At 39.9% G+C, this 18716-nt stretch overlaps 1 protein-coding gene across 1 annotated transcript; it reads right to left on the bottom strand.

Annotated features, from left to right (window-relative positions):
* Window positions 1-665: 665 nt before the first annotated feature.
* Window positions 666-18359, bottom strand: adgrl4 (adhesion G protein-coupled receptor L4). Its single transcript, XM_019880366.1, has 16 exons — window positions 18096-18359; window positions 17772-17921; window positions 13749-13898; window positions 12107-12256; window positions 11811-11881; window positions 9778-9957; window positions 9458-9641; window positions 9277-9390; window positions 7935-8134; window positions 6744-6923; window positions 6343-6546; window positions 4230-4450; window positions 3745-3811; window positions 3517-3608; window positions 3259-3427; window positions 666-1048 (listed from the first exon to the last, which is right to left on the bottom strand). The coding sequence occupies exons 1-16, from the start codon at window positions 18208-18210 to the stop codon at window positions 986-988; spliced, it is 2310 nt and encodes a 769-aa protein (XP_019735925.1). The 5' UTR covers window positions 18211-18359; the 3' UTR covers window positions 666-985.
* Window positions 18360-18716: the final 357 nt, after the last annotated feature.

Raw genomic sequence — 18716 nt, 5'->3', positions numbered from 1 at the left:
AATATCCATAAACGTGGCAGTCCGTAAACATGGTGACTTTCTGTCATTACTTTCCAGTGCAGTGAGTTACTCAGTACAATGCTGCCATCTAGTGGCATGAAGTCAATTCAGGTAAAGCCTATTGTATCACGTTCACATATTTCCAAGTAACTGTAAATGGTCACGGACTATATAACCCTTTTGTACATGATCATAAATTAATACGACATTGTTCTACTAATAATTGATTATCGTGTCATTTATTGAGATAGTTTTGAGCCCCGGTGCTTCAAAGCACCTTAAAGCTCAAGAATACAAAACAAAGAACATTTACTCACTCTTCACTTTACATTGTAGAACAGCATGACGTTTGTATGAGTCCCTAATGGATAAAGGAAGACAAAATCGACGGGAAACATGATTTGACACACACACAGACACCAATTAATTACTGGCACATTGATATTATTATCAACAAGATTATTTATTTGCCGAGAACAAAAACAACAACCAACCAAACAAAACCTTGCTGACAGAAATGTTTGCCGAGCTCATGAAGCTGCGTAGCTTGGACCACTAGATGGCGCCATTGTTCATTATTTCCCCAGGAAGCGCATAAAAGAAGCTGGGTATGCCAGTACTGAAAAAAAAAAAAAATGGATAAACGACACAGGGTTTGTTTGATAGATTTATTTTTATTATTAATTTAACATTTAGTCACAAGAGTGGGTCAAGTGCGAGACCATTCTGTTCTTTAAAGTATGACAGGCATTAAATTAAAACAAAATAAAAAGGTAAAGGTGGATTGCAGGGTTACTCTCAGAAGAACTGGTTTTATGAATGGACATTGTTTATTGCATGCATTGAAACACAAAATAACAAAATATACACCACAATGTATGGAATGAGAGATTTTTAAAAGACTTCACATTCACTTAACATCTGTTTATAGTATAGTTTGGAATGTTGTTCAAGTTAATCTGGTGCTTGCATTCATTTAATGAATTCATCTCAGGCATTCAAAACAGCATGCCACATTTTTAAAAAGCCTGTAGTACTCCTCTTGAATCTGAAAACAACAACAACAATGACACAATCATCACTCCTATTTCTGATACAAAAGAGGAGAAAAATATACAAATCTTTTGGAAATTATACAGTCACGTGCAAAAATATCCAGCAGTATTTTACTAGAATGTATTTCCATCATAGTCCAGGAAAATTGTTCACCTATGCGTGACTGTATTTTTTAGTAATAGTTTAATAACCTTCTACAATTCATTTATTAGCCTTTCTCTCTAAACTAAATAGATGGTGGAATTGTTTTCACTCAGCAGTAATGCTGCTATTATTTCATATTATTTCTTATTTCAGTTTTACTGTAATGCAGCTGCGGTAAAAAAGGACATCAAAAGGAAGGAAATAGTGGTGGCTTAATATTTTGCATAATAATGTATCCTATGCTGTCCTCCCTATCCATCCATCCATTTTATAATCCACTTCCCATCACGAGCGTTGCGCGTATGCTGGAGCCTATCCCAGCTGTCTTCGGGCGGTAGGCGGGGATACCCCGAACTGGTTGCCAGCCACCGCAAGGCACACATAGACGAACAACCATCCACGCTGACACTCATACTTAGGGACAATTTAGACTGTTCCATTAAGCTTTCATGCATGTTTTTGGAATTTGGGAGGAAACTGGAGTCCCGGGAGAAAACCCATGCAGGCACAAGGAGAACGTGCAAACTCTTCACAGGAAAGCCGCAGCTGGAATCGAACCCTGCACCTCTGCACTGTGAAGGGGACGTACTAACCAGTCGACACCCTGCCGTGCTCCCTAAAGTTGATGTTACTCACTGTATTATTATTATTAGTAGTAGTAGTAGTAGTAGTAGTAATAGTATCTTTTGGGTCTGGAAAAAGTATAGTGCATTCTATGAGTGTATTCTATTGGGAAATGAGAACAACTTGGCAAAATATTTTCAGAAGATATTTTCATTTCACAAAAATCTATATGTTCAAAATTAATGAATGCATCACCAGTAATATTCCAAACTGACGTTTGATTTCAGTGCTCTCTGATAGCCATCAAACTCCTTTAAAATGGTGCAAAAGAAAAAAAGATGTTCTAAAAATTGACACATAAGCTGAAGGGTATAAATAATATTTTAAACAATTTAAAAATAAATAAATACACGAATAAATATCAATAAAGATGGTGAAAAGACTTTGGCTCGGTATGCCAAAATTTGTATATCCCAGCTTGTGGGCCATTTTGGCGGGGAATGGGGTAAAGGAGCTTGGGTTGAATTTCTGCTTATGGGCCCTATTGTGGTAGACTAGCTCCCGTGCAGTCGAGGTAAAAACAGGTGTAACTTCATTTTCATGCAGGCGCACGGTCTCATCGAGCATGTTTGGGGTCGTGTTGCGTCTCTCTGGATATTCTTGCATAAGGGGTTGCCTCGGCCCCGACTCGTCCGACAATTTGATAACAGAAAGCATTCTGTGTTCTGCATAAAAAATGTGCACATTGTCATTTCTGTGCCAGGGCAATGGTCTAGTTGAGCATGTATGGGAATTTGATAGTGTTCCTCCCGCGCCCTGCAGCGCATCTCCAAATTTGGTTACAAAAAGTGGAGAAGATTTTAGACTCGCTAGAAGCAGATCTATCTCGTGGTGCAGGTGATGTAACATGATTTTGGTGTATTTGATGGAGGTGCAGGCAGTCAAATTAGGTGCTCGGCCGACGTGTGTGGTTGATGTCATCGGGTTTTAGTCATAAATATGACACCAGCATCGAAAAAAATACTCATATAAAATAAAATAATCATTGTGGAAATCAATTCTTGAAATTATTACAATCATTATCACATTACAAATATTTTAATAGCACCCCTGTCACTATTACTGTGGCTGAGGGGGTATCACACATCTAGACACACAATCGGGGATGCAATTGCCCATGTCATGTGTATGGCCAACTCCATCATCTGCAAGGGGAGATCTTGCAGTTTAGCGGTCACCGTAATGCATGGACCCCAGTGAGTCTATTTTTGTTTCAGCAATGTCAGGCACGGCATACTTGGAAATACGACAGTCGGACCATCCTGATTTTGATGCCAATGAAGAATGTCGCTAGGATTGGCCCGCAAAAGGCTTGAAAGAAAGTTAAAAAAAAAAAAAACTCCACCGATGCCCAGTTGTACTGCTTTTCGTGGCAGACTCGCCCCATGTATTTAAATATGCTTTCATAGTCTGTATGAATCCTTGTGACATTACCTTTCTGGAGAGCACGCAGAGGAAGATGAAGATGAACATGCCCTGGAAGGCGTTGGTGATTGTGAACAGATACGCTGTGAGCGTGTTCTCATAGAGGATGTGCAGCACTCCGAAGGTCCACGTGGCACCCAGCACGAAGAGCAGCGCTATGGCACCACGGGCACATGACCTGACCAGCCACAACCAACACAATTACACTGATCGAAAAAAACACCTGAAATGGACAACACAAGTCTAATCAAGTATTAATAATCCCACCTGATGTTTTCATAGTGGCTTATTTCAGGCTTCTTCACCACCGTGTGTCGGTACACTTTGTAGATGATCACTCCAAAGGCCAGCAGATTCACCTGAGTGGAGATCAAAACAATCACATCACAATTTCTGTCAATTTTTGTCCGTGAGCTTGTGGCTTGTTATTTCTTGTTTTTTTTTTTTTTTAATTTTAGATCGTGAGCGTCCTTGGTACTTGCTCAAATAACTTACTAGAATGATCAAACAGGCAGGTCCAATAAAGCTCCATATGAAGTGGTTCTCTGTGCTCAGCCAACACCTAAAAAAATAAAAGCAAGATGTCCCACTTAGCGACCTTGATTAATTGTATTTTGCCAGCCTTTTATCATTGGTCCTCAGCTTCAATCTCTCCTGATGTGAATCAATAGAGTCTTGTTTGGGTAAGCACCCCCTATGCCCCGAATGCTCGAAGCGGTGCTCTTTTTCAAAATAAGATCTGTTCTGTATAACAAAAGAAACAATAAACAACAGCCATGCATCTATTTTTAATACTGTCTAAATCAGGCTATCGACCGTAACCATCTTCCACTGCCTATGTCCAAACCAGCCATGTATTCAAAATATTCAAATGCTTTAAAAATCAATGGATTTCTTTTCCGAACTAAAGGCATTTCATTTGAGTTTTACTGAAGTCTTTTTTGCATCATCAAATCAAATAATAAAATGTACATACTCACATTTTATCAGTGCCATAATACTTGGAACCGAGAGTGGCTGAGATGGCCACGACCACTGCCGGGCTTCCATAACCGAAAATGTAAAAGTTACGGTGCAGGAAGCCTTTGTTGTAGATGACGCCAACCACTATTAAGTACAGATGGATGCCCTCGATGCACATCCAAGCAAAGGCCGCCAGGAAGAAATAGTGCAGCAGCCCCGCAATAACTGAGCAAAAGAGCTGCCAGGAAACAAAGAAAGAGAAAGAAAGAGAGGGAATGTTTCATTCAAAAGGCCATTTGAATGACCTGAAACATAAAAGTGTTGTTGAATGTTGATTTTCATGTTGGTCCCACACATTCCCTGCACCACGACTAAGTAACCATAAAACTTAAATGATATCGCTATATAACGAGACAATAAAAATGATACATACATTTTTTTAAAGCAATGAAGTGACTTTCGTACGTGGAAAAAAAAATGTGTTTGCCCAGAGAGTTGTACAGGAGACTCAGTTTTGAATGCCGCATTCAACCATGTCTTGAAATACAATAAACAGCACAGCCACATTTATCGGCATCTGCTGTGGTTGACCTAATGTTTTTTTTTTTTCCACGCAGGATTACATTTTGGAAACGCTTTTTATGTTTCTCAAGTTCCAAGTGGGGTTCTGGAATGCTGACATTTCCAGGCAGACAGAAATGCTGCTGCTGCCAATGACATAGTTGTTCTTTTTTTTATTGGCATGCATACAGTTTATACCACGTATCCACACTCGGGTCATGGGTGAGCTGGAGCCCATGTACTGTATAAGGTAAAGACTGATTTTTGCCATGCTTTTCATAAATTAGTCACTTGAAATCTTTGTTTCTCTGTGTGGGTGGGCGGAGACTGTGTGTTGTCATGTGACTGCCTGGCACTGTTTGATTGGAGAAATGAAGTGAAACATGTCACTATAAGTTATGATGGCTTGGTGAAAGAGTCATGTGACACAAATCTCTTTGACAAACCAAATTAGATTGCGCAATTAACAATACATTCATTTAGATACCAATTAAAGTACACAGTGGAATGTAGCTCAATTTAACTCAAGAAAAGAAGCATTTTTTTTCTGTGAAATTAAAACATATGCGGCATAGAAACTAGTCTGACAAGAACAATTTATCCCAAAAGTATGTGAGTCATTGTACTCATTACTACCCCCCTCAGCCCCTGGAGTGTATTCTTCTTTCCTTTAAAAAAAAAAAAAAAAAGAAAAAAAAAGAAAGAAATGTGTAGCATGCATAGAGCTACTTCTTTAATGCTGATTCTGAAGTGACATCAGACATTTTTTTGTGACTTTTTTGGTATATTCTGAGCTCCTCATGTTCAGTTATTCAACTTCTGTGGTTTCACTCTCAACCGAGTCGATGGAAGCGTAAGTCGTTCATTCCCCTGAAAGGACTGCGTGTGCTCGATTCCCACTCAGACTGTGTGAATGTGAGAATGGTCGTCTGTCTCTTTATGTGCAACCTGTGCCTTTTACACAAATTCAGCTGGGGTAGGCTCCTGGTCCACACGCCCCTAAACAGGATCAGTTGTATGGGAAATGGAATGGAAAGATTCTCAAAATAGGGTGCGCGCCATGCTTCCCACAGGGTACATGAGCACTCTCCATAATGTGCGCAAGATTGAGAAATGGTCAGAGATGGGCATTCCCTGGGAGGGAACGGCCCGGACGGACACCAATTTTTGGGACGGAGGACGAGAACTTTTTAAAAAAGGATGGAGGGACAATGACGGAAGGGTACCCTGGTTCGCGGAGGGAGGACAGACCGACAATAAATGAATGAATGAATGAATGAATGAATGAACGAATGAAATAAATAAATAAATAAATAAATATAAACAATAACAGTATTCACCACTACTGTCAGTCACCGTGTGTTCTTCTCCAGCATAAGAACAACAGATGTGCTCCATTATTGAAGCACTTTTTATCTTGTTTCAAAAACGACATTCTATATCTTTCAATAGAACTTGTATTGAATATTGTTAGGGGGTTTGCCATCTTTGTCATGATCCTGCAGGAGGCGTCACATAAAATGTTTGGGAAAGGCTGCGTTAGTGACCACCCGAGTTCTTGTTCATTACCTTGTGTGTGTTCATGTTGATCCCCACCAGGAAGATGAACTCGGCCATGAAGAGACTGCAGCACAGGTTCTTGTGAATGGTAGTCCTGGTGCTCTGGATCTCGCTGAAGAACCAGAAGGTGAAAATGCACATGGACAAACAGATGATGGAGATGATCATCCCCAGCTGGGTGATGCGGGTCAGGATGATTTGGTGGGCGACAAACTGACATATAAAGAGAAATAGACGGTGTGTCATCAAGGTGAAACTGGGAAGAATCATATACTGTGGATATTTTGCTGCGGAGTATTAACCAGCATTCCAGCGCTCCAATTACCAACCTTCCAAACTGATATTTGGACAGTGGACATGGTGTTTTGTAAATTAAAAAAACAAAACAAAACAAAACAATGAACCCTTACATTGGCTCGCCCCGAGGACATGAGGATGGCAAAATGTGTGAGGTGGTTGCAGGTGCACGTGGTCGCATTGCTACTGACGTGCACGATCTCGCAGCCGTGCGTGGCCCAGTGACCCAGCAGGCTGTCAGTTGTGTACTCCCAGAAGGCACATTTGGTCACGTCGGTTTTGAGGTCGACGGGCTTTGCAGGGGAAAAGGAAACAAAAGATCTCGTTAGATGGATATCTGCAATAAATTTAGAACACAAATCTTCTGCCTTACAGTGGAGGGAAAAAAAAAAACATTCATCAAATGTCAATGAAATGCAATTGGAATTTGTGGCATCAATTCAACGATGTTGAAGGTCACTAACTATATGTAAAATTTATGCAGGGTGTTGTGCTGTCATACTTTTTTTTTCATATTTCTTGACTTGGTCATCTTATTAAATCAACTGTCAACATAATAATAACTCAGTAGGTTTTGGGACAGAAATAAATTAACTACGATTAAGTTTCGCAAATGACTAATGAAGTGTTTCATAAATCATGACTCTTATTTTCTGAATTAACTGAACACTACATGAGTCTTTCCATGAAAATTAGATCAGGAGCCTAAAATACCAGTCAATTTTATTTGTGTCGTCAAATGTCTGAAGCAAAGAATGTTAGGAATTGCCAAGCAAGAATACTCATTTTGATTTGGTGTGTTGTGTTTGCTGTTTACTTTATTAATAAAAGTAGATGTGTAGAGCATGTTACCACATTCTACTGCTTCAATTTTGCTCTTCAGGTACAATAGTTTAAATAGTTATTGTCAATGTTAAACAATATGATCGATATTTTATCAATACTTGAATGTGTTTTTACACATTTGACACATGTCGTAGGCCTTTTGTGTAAAAACATTTGTCAATGATTTCCTTTCAATTCTTGTTCTTTCTTTTCTGTGAAGCTTCTTCGTAAGAATCCATCTGTTAATTGCCGCAGCAGCAAATGCAAGTCTCGGAGTAGTTATGATGCTTATTGTTGTTTTGGATCCGGTATTTCAAATTGAATAAAACTCCGCCATTTTTTAGCAAGGTACAACACAAAGATGCTGACTGCAGCAGAATGACCACATATGAAGGGGAACTCCCCACCAAAAAGTTCTGCACCGCAGATTTGCAGCAGAAGCAAATTGAGCGAAAGACAGGTCGCCCATTCATCTTTACCTCAACGTGCCTGAGAGTGAAGATGACATGGTCAAGCTGGTAGACGTCAGCAGGTTTGATGGCCGCTGCCACCACTTGGGAATTGACAGTGATTTCCCCTGTTTCTGCATAGCGCGAGTAGTCTGTGACACCCGGGTCGATGCTCGGCTTCAGGATGTCTCCTATGCTGTCATATCGCACAAACACCACTGACACGCTCTCTGATGGACAAAAAGAGTTGAGCAAACCAATGACGACGGTCAAACCTCATTCTTCGGCTGTCGTTGTTGAGTGACAAGGAGCGTTAAATTTCACAATACGTTGATTTGCAATGTCTCAACATCCAATATCCCAAACATATTTCTTTATTTCATGATTGATGTTGTCCATCTTTTCATCCCCCCATACCCAGCTTTATATTAACATACATGCTGAGATGCACATTTGATTTTTATTATTTCCCCAAGGTTGTGGTTGGTACCCTGTTTCGGATTCATAGTTCCCCATGATCACAGGTAACAACTCTATTTTAGTGACAATTAGAAATTTGTGATTATTGTGATTGCAACACACTTCTTGACATCACAACATCGGGCCAAAATTCCTTCCCTTTTAAGTCACTATATAGTCAAGGGGAAGTATTTTAAATTAATTAATTTAAAAAAGTCAAATTTGAATGATTAAAATATTGATAAGTACATAAAACAGCTTGAAAATAGTGAACGATTTACAGTAAGACATTCTCTGTGCATTGTCCACGAACACAAGTATGCCGAGCCAAAAAAAAAGAATGGATGTGACTTCATCTTTCTTTTACCAACAGATGTTGGAGCTACAAAAACATTTCTAATACATCCCACTGAGTCATTGTGAGGATCTCCATGCTATGACGTTAGCCAACAGCTCGCGCTCAAGCTAACAAGCTTCCGTGGTGTCACCTCCTTGCTTGGGAATTTCAATATTGACACCGAGCCTGGCAAGATCCAAAGTAAAAAAAATGAACAGTGTAATTACAAAATGCCTGGTAGGGTAAATCGTGATCATCTACGGATTCATTACTTTTCTTGTTTTCCTCCCCCTCTAAATGGTTTAGCTATTCTGAAAGTTTGCTTCCAATTTTGAGGGACTAGTGATGGAAAGACCCTTTTTCTACAAAGACATCCTTGGATGAATGTAACATGGAAGATCTGACAGCCTTGACCTAAACTCCATTAAACACAAAAGGAATGAACGAGAGCAGAGATTACGAGTCAAGTACCTTCGACCCCTGCACTAACATTTCAGCATCCAGTGCAGTTGCAGAAGTGTTAGAATAGAATTTGCAAAACTAGCATTTCTGCCATTGACCCGAGATTAGACTCACCATTAGTGCCCTCCTTTGGTCTCATCTTTGGAGTGAGTGTCATGATGTTCCCGCCCATGGTGGATGACAATACGTCTTTTTTGTGATTGGCATCAAAAGTGAACAGGTTCATTTCTAGGGAAGAGGATTGCCAGATGATAATAATGATCAACGCCATTCAAAGTGTCAATGACAGCTTTACCCATTTGCGTGTCTTTAATTTGAAGTTCATTGGGAGTTTGGAGGCTGTGAGCCAAAGCAAGAGCACTTTCTTCAACAGTGTGCAGCAGCTTGGTGACTGTTCGTTCCCGGCGCTCCTCTTCAATCCTGCTCCACGCCACCAGCTCATCCTTCTCTACCAAGTTGTTGACCACTTTTGCTAATTTCTGTTGACAAAGGATTTTTTTTTCCACGTGTTATTCCAACAATAAAACATGTACTTGGCATAAAATTCCTGCAGGATAAGAGGCACCGTGGTCAAAACAGTGAGTGAGAAGAATGAAACGAGCGAGTGAAGATTACTGTGAGAGTTGAGTGGACAACAGCTGGTTTGACAGGCTGATCCTTTCCTCCTCTGGCCAGCAACGACGTGGACCGGCTCAAGGCCTCGACATACGCAATCACTTCCACAGAGGTCAGATCCCCGGACGACTGCTGAGCAATTTCATTCAGTAGGCTTAGGGGCTCAGTCAGGTTACTCATCTAAAATGGCAGTAAAAAAAAGCAACTAATATTCCATTTAGTGAGACAAATCATTTTCAGTGCAGAAAAAAAGAAACAGAAGTACTAAGATAGAAAACGGTGTGGGTTGTTTTTTAATTAAATTGGTTTCCACCAGCTTCACCTTCAGACACACCTTTAAAATCTGATGAGCTCCAACCTAAATCATGTATCATAAACAAAGCTGAGTTTTGTTTGACACTGTCAGAGTAATCACCATTTTTACATTGGTGTTGTTCCGAATTGCTGTAAAATCAATCCAAACTGAAAGATGCTTCTTATATTTAGCCATCTTATGTGGCTAAATAAGGAAATCAAATATAAAACTGAAAACAGTGATAACATAATCCAGTGGTACCTTGAAGTTTGAACACCTCAAGAATTGTACAATTTGAACCAAAAGTTTGAATGAAAATAATGTGCCAAAGTTTAAACAACTAGAGTTTCACAAGTCATTTTAGAAGATGTCAGATCACCTAACTCATAAACTCGCTGCTGAGAATGTGAGTGTTTGTAAAGTCCCAACCATTCTGGACCTGTATGTCTCCAGGACTAGGGTTGTGCAGGTTGGATTACATCTGACCCCACACACCCCGGACACAGCCTGTTTGACCCTCTGCCCTCAAGCAGGAGTCTGCGGTCCATTCAGACAACCTACCACCACATAAACAACTTCTTCCCCTTGGCAATCAGACTCATGAACACGCACGCATGCACGCACACAAAAACGTATCACTTATACTCCACACTTATACACTTGATGGCTATTGCACATTTTACTTTTCTTTTTTCTCAGTCTCAGACTTTATCTTTATTCTTAACCGTTAGGTGTCATGTTGCACCATCGGACCAAAAATATTTCCTAGCTGTGGATGTACCTTTCACTGACAATAAAATTGATTCTTACTCTGATTCTGACTTGAACACATCATTTCAGATTGCATAAAACATTAATGCTGTGTGTCACTTTTGCCTCTTCCTTTGTACTTTTGTGACACTTTTCCTGAAAGGATGATGATGGAGAAGAAGGATATCCACCAGAAGTGAAGTAAGGACATTCACCCTAACCACAAAAACACCCCAAAACAAAACAACCCCCCCCCCTCCAATTACAGACTACTTCAGTGTCATGGTAATAAAAGATGATCAGCAGTCCCAGTTGTAGGTGGATGACTGAGCAGAAGTGTTGTTTGCTAAGTCTATAATTTATGTTTTTGTTCCATTGTTGTAGACTTGATAAGAATCACAGCCTGTATCAAGAACTGTGTCCCTAATTTTGTGGACAGGTGCTTGTGCGCTTGGCATAAAAAAAAATTAAATAAAAAAAAAAAGTGCATAACTTCATTTTAGTGCAGGGGCAAGTGTCATCTCCCATGTTTGGGAGCGCGAAGCGCCTCATCTGAGCGTTCCGGCACATGCCCCTGATGCAATTTGGTCACAGAAAGTAGTCTGTGCTTGGCGTGAAACCGGGTGAATCTTAATTTGTATGCCGCGGCAAGTCTAGTTTTTGCTTTTGAATTTGGTAGAGCGCACTGGGCATCGCTCGGCCTTCCAGCAGACTGAGGTCATATTCTATTACCGCTAATGAGATTGTGCAAGTGTAACTAATCAGGCACATAGTCCAATAGTCCAATCAATACATTGAATCTATTCATTCTTGGTGATAGGCCTTACCAATGAGGTCTCCAAACTTTCAGTCTGGAGAGTCTGTAATTTCTGCAGTGTGACCTGCTTTTGGTCACTTACATCAAAAATATTGTTTCATGATTTCCGGTTCTTTCTTATTACTTTCAATCTAATCAAATTTGTTGAATGCCATAGGATGGGGTACTTACATATTCAAGTGTTTTATTGACAGTCTGTGTGATGCACCCAATGTTGTCATGGCAGTGTTTTTGGGGATGATCTGAAAAATAAAAATGACCAAAAATCAGCTGAACTGAACTCCACTAAAAGCTCCGTGGCCAACAATTTTACCAGTTAGATTTTTTTTTTTGCAACATCCACACTTGCAAAGGGTTTATAACGTGGGTTGCAGGCAACATTTGCAAGTGTGAAAGCGACTGTGTATAAACCTAAGAATGAGAGAATGTGGTGAGTGCGCATGTTTATTCTTCCTTCTCATACTGACCTTTACATCTTGCACCTTGCTCTGGATGAAAATGCTTCGTGCCAGAAGTTGGGATGTAATCACGCTGACAAGTGCAATAGAAAGATCCATTGATATTGTGGCAGTGTGAGTTCGGTCCGCATGCCTGTCCTGCCTCACATTCATCAATGTCTGAATAATGCACACAAAAAGCTTACCTTCAGTTTAAAGCAAACACAATGCGATAAAAGGAAATTCTGCACATAAGACGAAATCACACATCATAAAATCTAAGCGTCGTTACTGATAACTTTATTTCATTGGAAATATCCTTTGTAATAATGACGCCTAATTATTCTTGTAGTTGGACTACATGTTCCCATTATGTGTGAGGGCTGAGAACGACCTAGTCGTACATTTTCAATGAAGGTGGTGTTGTTTGTGCTGCATATTGAGCCAAAGTTCTCATGTGACTTCTCAGAGCAGCAGATGGAGAGGAAGCAAAAGGCCCGGCCGGGGAAGAAGCACCTCCAATGTGTTTATTCTCCATAGTTCAGTGAAAGACAAAACAGTTCACACATTCACACGCTGTTCCTGCAGCTAACGCCTAACAGCTGTTCAACTGCAGTCGCACGCATTGCCAAGGCAAATCAGTAATTTGCAAAGACATTACCATAATGATAAAGGAAATCGCACACAACAACATCAGTTCTTAAAGCTTTAATTAATGCTGGTGATAATTTTCTGATTTACCATTTTGGGTGGTAATCACCGTGAACTTTCAATGCCATTCTTGAAGTCAAACTACCGTATTTTCCGCACTATTCAATTTTCTCAAAAACCGACAGTGCACCTTATAATCCGATGTGCCTTATATATGGTGTTACAGTCTCTTTATATTCCCCATGAAGTTGTTTCCCTGTTAGTGTTCCTATGCCATCTCGTGGTGATTATTAGCAGGAACCGATTGTAACGTAAAAGGGTTCGGCCCGACACTAATTGACATATGCATAAGTGTTTTTTACACCTGTTACAGATGTGAAGGCTCGATATAAATAAAGCTGTATTGTATTGTATTCTCTTCAGCGTTGCGCCATCTAGTGGATGCATAACACAACCGCAGCCACTCTTGTAGCTGCCATTGTATGCGCCTTACAATGGAGTGCACCCTATATATGAAAACAGTTTTAAAATAGGCCATTTATTGAAGGTGTGCCTCATACTCCGAAGCACCTTATAGTGGGAAAAATACGGTATGTTACTGAGAACTAAAACCTACTTGGCTTTTTGAACACAAGTATTTCACATCATACCCATCATTTGAACAGTGTAATGTTTTGAATAAATACAAAATTGCCACACTCAGTAAGGTTCCTGGTCATGGGTACCTCAAAAGGGTGCTTGGGTGGTGGAGGTTGAACACCTTCAGAGGTGACATAAATGTCCCCAATGTCTTGTTAAATTAAAGTTTATAGTATTATAGGAAAACATTAAACTAAGTCTGGGTAAAGTGAAGCGACGACAGAACCGGAGAACCCTACAGATGACGGGCAAAGTTTCAATTCAGTCAAGCTGTGACTCAACTTAAAGAGTTTGAGTATTCTGTGATTCTGTGAAGTTCTGATCACCATGCAGACCGAAATGCTTGCATATGATTAGGATTAGTTTTAGAATTGATCATTACCTCTGCATTCAGTGCCATCATTCGTCTGGAACTTGGGCTGCCCAGTTGAAATGTAACCAGGCAAACACGTACAGTAGTAACTACCCATTGTATTGGTGCAGTTGCCTTTGTTGCCGCAGATGTTTGTCACATTCTGGCATTCATTGTCATCTGTGGCAAGAAGAGAAGAACACTAGTTACCTGGGAAACCAGCTTGGCATAATTTGACAGTTAATCATTTGGCCTGACCACTGTCTGATGACAAAAGATGGAGGAAAAAAATGAAGTACCAAATTGACGTTTCAAGAAAAGTTATATGTTTCATACACAGCTATCTTTAATACATTGATTTTGAATGTGTCATATAGACCACTTCACAATGTTTGGAACCAACAGTCTTAAGAATACCACCGCTGACCCAAAGAAACCCACTTGGCAAAGAGAGTAGAGAGAGTCTCAAAAAACATTCTTGGTAATCTGAAAACGATGACAAAAACTTATGCTCGGGGTTGCACCACCATACGCGGTTGGAATTATTTTATCATTATTGCTTTGAATGAATGGCTAGCTGAGCACAGTACAGCACACTATCCAGTTTATGGTCAAAACAGCCCATGTAGGCCTTTAAAACTCAAGATCAATCGATGATTGCTTTCTTGGTTCGATAATTACAGTTTCTGTTGGGTCTCTGAGTTTACCTCCAAAGCAGGTCTTCTATACGATACAGCAGTTTGAGAAAAGGTCTTTACGTAAAACCACACGACGAAAATCATTCATTTGAGCTGTTTACCCTGTTCTGCCCATTGACCTACTTTGGCCAAAAGACATGGACTGGTTTGGTGATGAGTGGTCCTATCGAAGTACATTTTGGCTTATTTTGCCACCCGAATCAACAACTGACATCATGGTGAAGTGTCCAAACAATTTACTGTGTGCTATTATTGTGTGACTGTTGAGAGGCAAGCATTCTCAGAACTGAACAATTGTGTGTCAAAACTGTGTGAAATCAATGACTGAAAGGCAAAGCTGTGGAAATCGGAGCACAGCACGGTTCATAACATGAAGCGTCCAGTCAGATTGATCCAGTGACATGACGACACTGAAAGCAATGGTGTGTTGAATTTACTCAATTGGATTTTGTCAAGTGGTTGCACGGAATAAAATCATCTTGATCCTGATATATATTTATATTTTTTTAACTACTTGGATCCAGATATATATTTTTAAGTGTATGTACTTGAAAAAACTGGACCCAGATCCAGACGATTTTGTATTCGTGGACCACTTTCTGAAATAAAATCGAGTACATTTTACAAAAAAAAAAAAAAAGAAGAAGAAAAAACGTTTTGGTGTACACTGCTCCCAACCGCGGGGCTTTTATTGCATGGTGACTTGGGATTGATATGATATAGTGTGTTGTATTCTGAGGTGTTACATTTCCTCCTTTTGGCATTTGGCTCTGGTATGTGTGATGGATTATTTCTCGTCCATGAATTGCATTAGTTTACTGTGCAACTTTTTTTTGTTTTGGCTTGAAGGGAAGAATGCACACCATTTTAACCTGAATGTGTCTTTCACAAGCATCCATCCATCCATTATCCGAACTGCGTATCCTCAAGAAGGTCTCAGGCGGGCTGGAACCTATCCCAGCTGTCTTCGGGCACAATCACACCTCGAGACAATATAGAGCAGGGATGCCCATTAAGTCGATCGCGATCCACCGGTAGATCGCGGACTGGTCCCAAGTCGATCGCGAGGAGTGTAGAGGAGAAAACAAACAAACAACCATTTGTTTGCCTTTGTGCATGTTAGCAATATATATTTTTTGTGTTAATGTACACTGCACCCTAATCATCCTATCAGTCTCATTTTCACAAAAAGTATTAAAAAAATAAAATAAAATAAAGCAGGTAAATCTTTAACCTGCGGTAGCGCATGACCTGCGTCACCGGAATGTTTTTGGAATGTGGGAGGAAACTGGACTATTGAGAGAAAACCCACGGAGGCACGAAGAGAACACGCAAACACCACACAGGAGCCCAGATTCAAACCCTGGAATTCTGTACTGTGAGGCGGATGTGCTTACCAGTCACTCACCGTGCCTCCTACTTCACAAGAACAGAAAATACAATTTATCAAATGGATGGATGCTGTGTAAACATAGTTTTTGCTCAGTCATAAACAAAACTGTTTTTCTTTTGACAAGGAGCCATGTCCATTCAAATAATTAGAATGGAAGATTTTTGTGGTTGTTTGCTTAGTTCTACTTTAAATACTATATTTAATTGAACACCCGATCTCTGATGAGAACAATTTCTGATGATGCTGAGGTGACTCTATGCCCATGAAGTTTACTGGAACTGACTTGGTATGAATTTCCACTGCTGTTTTCACGTGTCTATTGAGGACAAATACTGTACCTTTCCTCTCATCTGTACTTTGTGCACAAGGGTTGTCCAAGAGGGGATATCCTGCCTTCTCATGCGAGGTGACTAGGACTCAAACGGGAAATACCTCGCAGCATGCACAGGATGTGCTTGCAGTCGCTCCGACACAAGCATTGCACCTGCATGCTCGCTTTCATGTTTTATCTGAGCCATCATCCAAAAAAAAAAAAAAAGTTTTTCTCTGTTTGCATAACAAAAAAAAAAGCACACAGGATTAAGTTGTAACAGTCGATTTAGAGACTGAATTTTATTCATCCTGTTTGTCTCAAAAACATCTGCCAGTGCTTATGTGGTGGAAAGTTGAATTTTCAGCACTGTGCAAAACTGTTGGGCTCCCATTAGCGATGCCAAAATGTTAAGATATAACTATAATACCAATCATTAAAGTCCAAATATTTACTAGTATACAAGGTCAAAATGAATGTGGCGCAAATGCTTCATGAAACAAAACTTGCAGTACAGAGAAATCATATTTAAACCTTTTTTTAATGGCATCACAGCTCCCACATCGACTAAAGACATTCAAACTTATTGGAACGCACTTTAAACCCATTGAAAAAAATATATGATTGCAATAAACCTCATAGTAGAATTTCCAATGTGGAGTTTCAAACGGAAAATACCTTTGAAGGTACATGTACATGCAAATCAGAATCAGAATCATCGTTCAGGCCAAGTATGTAGAACACACAAGGAATCAGTCTCCGGTGACTAGTATTTCAATAACAAGCAACTAAGACAAACAAAGATGTGACATATAAGTTTCAAAAGACTTTCTGGAATGTAACGGTGCCTTAGTGCAGTAGTGCCACCTACTGACAGCTGTGCGACAATGTGCAGAGTCATCGAGCAGAGATCAAATGTAATCGGTGGGGCAATACAAGAATATGATGGTTGTGCAGTTGGTGCAGATAATCGTCGCACCATTTTTTTAAGTGACCGGTTGCAGGAATTGTAGTACCACCACAATTATACAGAAAGTCCTTGAGCACTTTAAATATTACGTATTCACCACTCAAAATTGTTTACTGTGGACTAGCAGTTCCACGCTTCCATGGTGCTACTCTTTGTCTATATTCACAGTTCTTTAATTATTACTTGAGATTTATCTGAAAAGTAGTTTGAGGGGTAGAACTGTACACTGGGCCCTATAAAGTTGAATGTGAAACGAGAAGTGAAAGTATTTGAAGAAAGAGTATTCTCATTCAAACCAGGATCGAAATTGTTTGACCGGCTCCCGGAAACCTGGACAATAGAGATTGTACTTTATTTAATTTGAGTATTAATATTTAAAATGGCCACTTATTCATGGAATAAAATAGCAGCAAATTGTCACAGAAATATTAAAACTTGTTTAGAATATAAATCTTAATTCTTTCTCACTCTATTTGACACATTCTTTTAAAGGTTCCATTAAGACATGTATGGACATTTCAATTGGCAACTCATTATTATGTGTTTTAAAAATCAGAAAACCTACTAGTAATTTGGTATGAGATTCACAAAATATTGAAATGTCTACAAAACATACACACAAGACTATTCACATTGGAAGTACTCAGTGACCATATGAATATTTTTCTGGATTGATATTTACCATTGCAAAACGTCGTCCCATCTCCGGTATATCCATGGCGACAAAAGCAAGCCTCGTCCGAGCCATTCAAAGCTCTGCATGTTGCGAGTTTGTGGCAAGAATCACAAATGTCAGACAATCGGCAGGGGTCCATCATACTGGAGAGCCATGCTGTAAAGACACAAACACAAAACGGAGCCTTTGGAAATATGCCACAACATTTTAGTCCCTGTATTGCCGTCACAATCATTAGTTGATTACAGCAGTCACGTACTAACGGGAATATGATGGTCATGGCAACATTGCGCCCCATACAACCATGTAAAGTTTGCTTGATTCACATACCTGTCAAAAGGATTAGTTTCATTGGTGACCAGAGCGAAGACTCCATAATTGCGCTGGTTCTGAATCTGCCTTTTAGCAGACTGTGTGCAGTGGGCTGGCTTCTGACGTCGCCCATTTCCTTAAGTCACTTTTCCTGTTTCTCTAAACCTGGCCCTTCCTGTCTTGATCGTTAATCTGCTTCTACCACAAAAAAAAAAAAAGACTAGAAGCACCGTCCCTCGGCTACCTTATCCTCATCAAAAAGCAGTGTCTTCATTTGATCACACTTCGCATCCACTGTATAATGTTTAGAAGCATTGGTGTTTGTACTTCAAGTCTTCCTGTGGTTCATGTTGCCCTTTGGAAAGCCTCTGTTGCCATTGTTCAATTGTCCAATGAGGTTTTACTCAGGGCACAACAACTCGGACTATGGCTGGAGTCAAGGATGACCTCCTCCCTTCCGTAGATAAGTTTACATAACTCCACTGCTGCCATCTTCAACTACACAGGCCTGCGTAACTCACAGTGTCTTGTCATCTTGCTGCTAAATCTTGCTAATTATTTGACAAGATTTTAGCTGTAATACTAATTACACTAAATTCTATTTGCTGTCATTTTTATACAAATGAGCAATCCGACATT

This window comes from Hippocampus comes, unplaced genomic scaffold (genome assembly GCF_001891065.2).
Source record: "Hippocampus comes isolate QL1 unplaced genomic scaffold, H_comes_QL1_v1.1 scaffold151, whole genome shotgun sequence".
Classification (NCBI taxonomy): Eukaryota; Metazoa; Chordata; class Actinopteri; order Syngnathiformes; family Syngnathidae; genus Hippocampus; species Hippocampus comes.
Note: the sequence above shows the minus strand (reverse complement) of the source record. Positions and strands in the feature narration are given on the sequence as shown.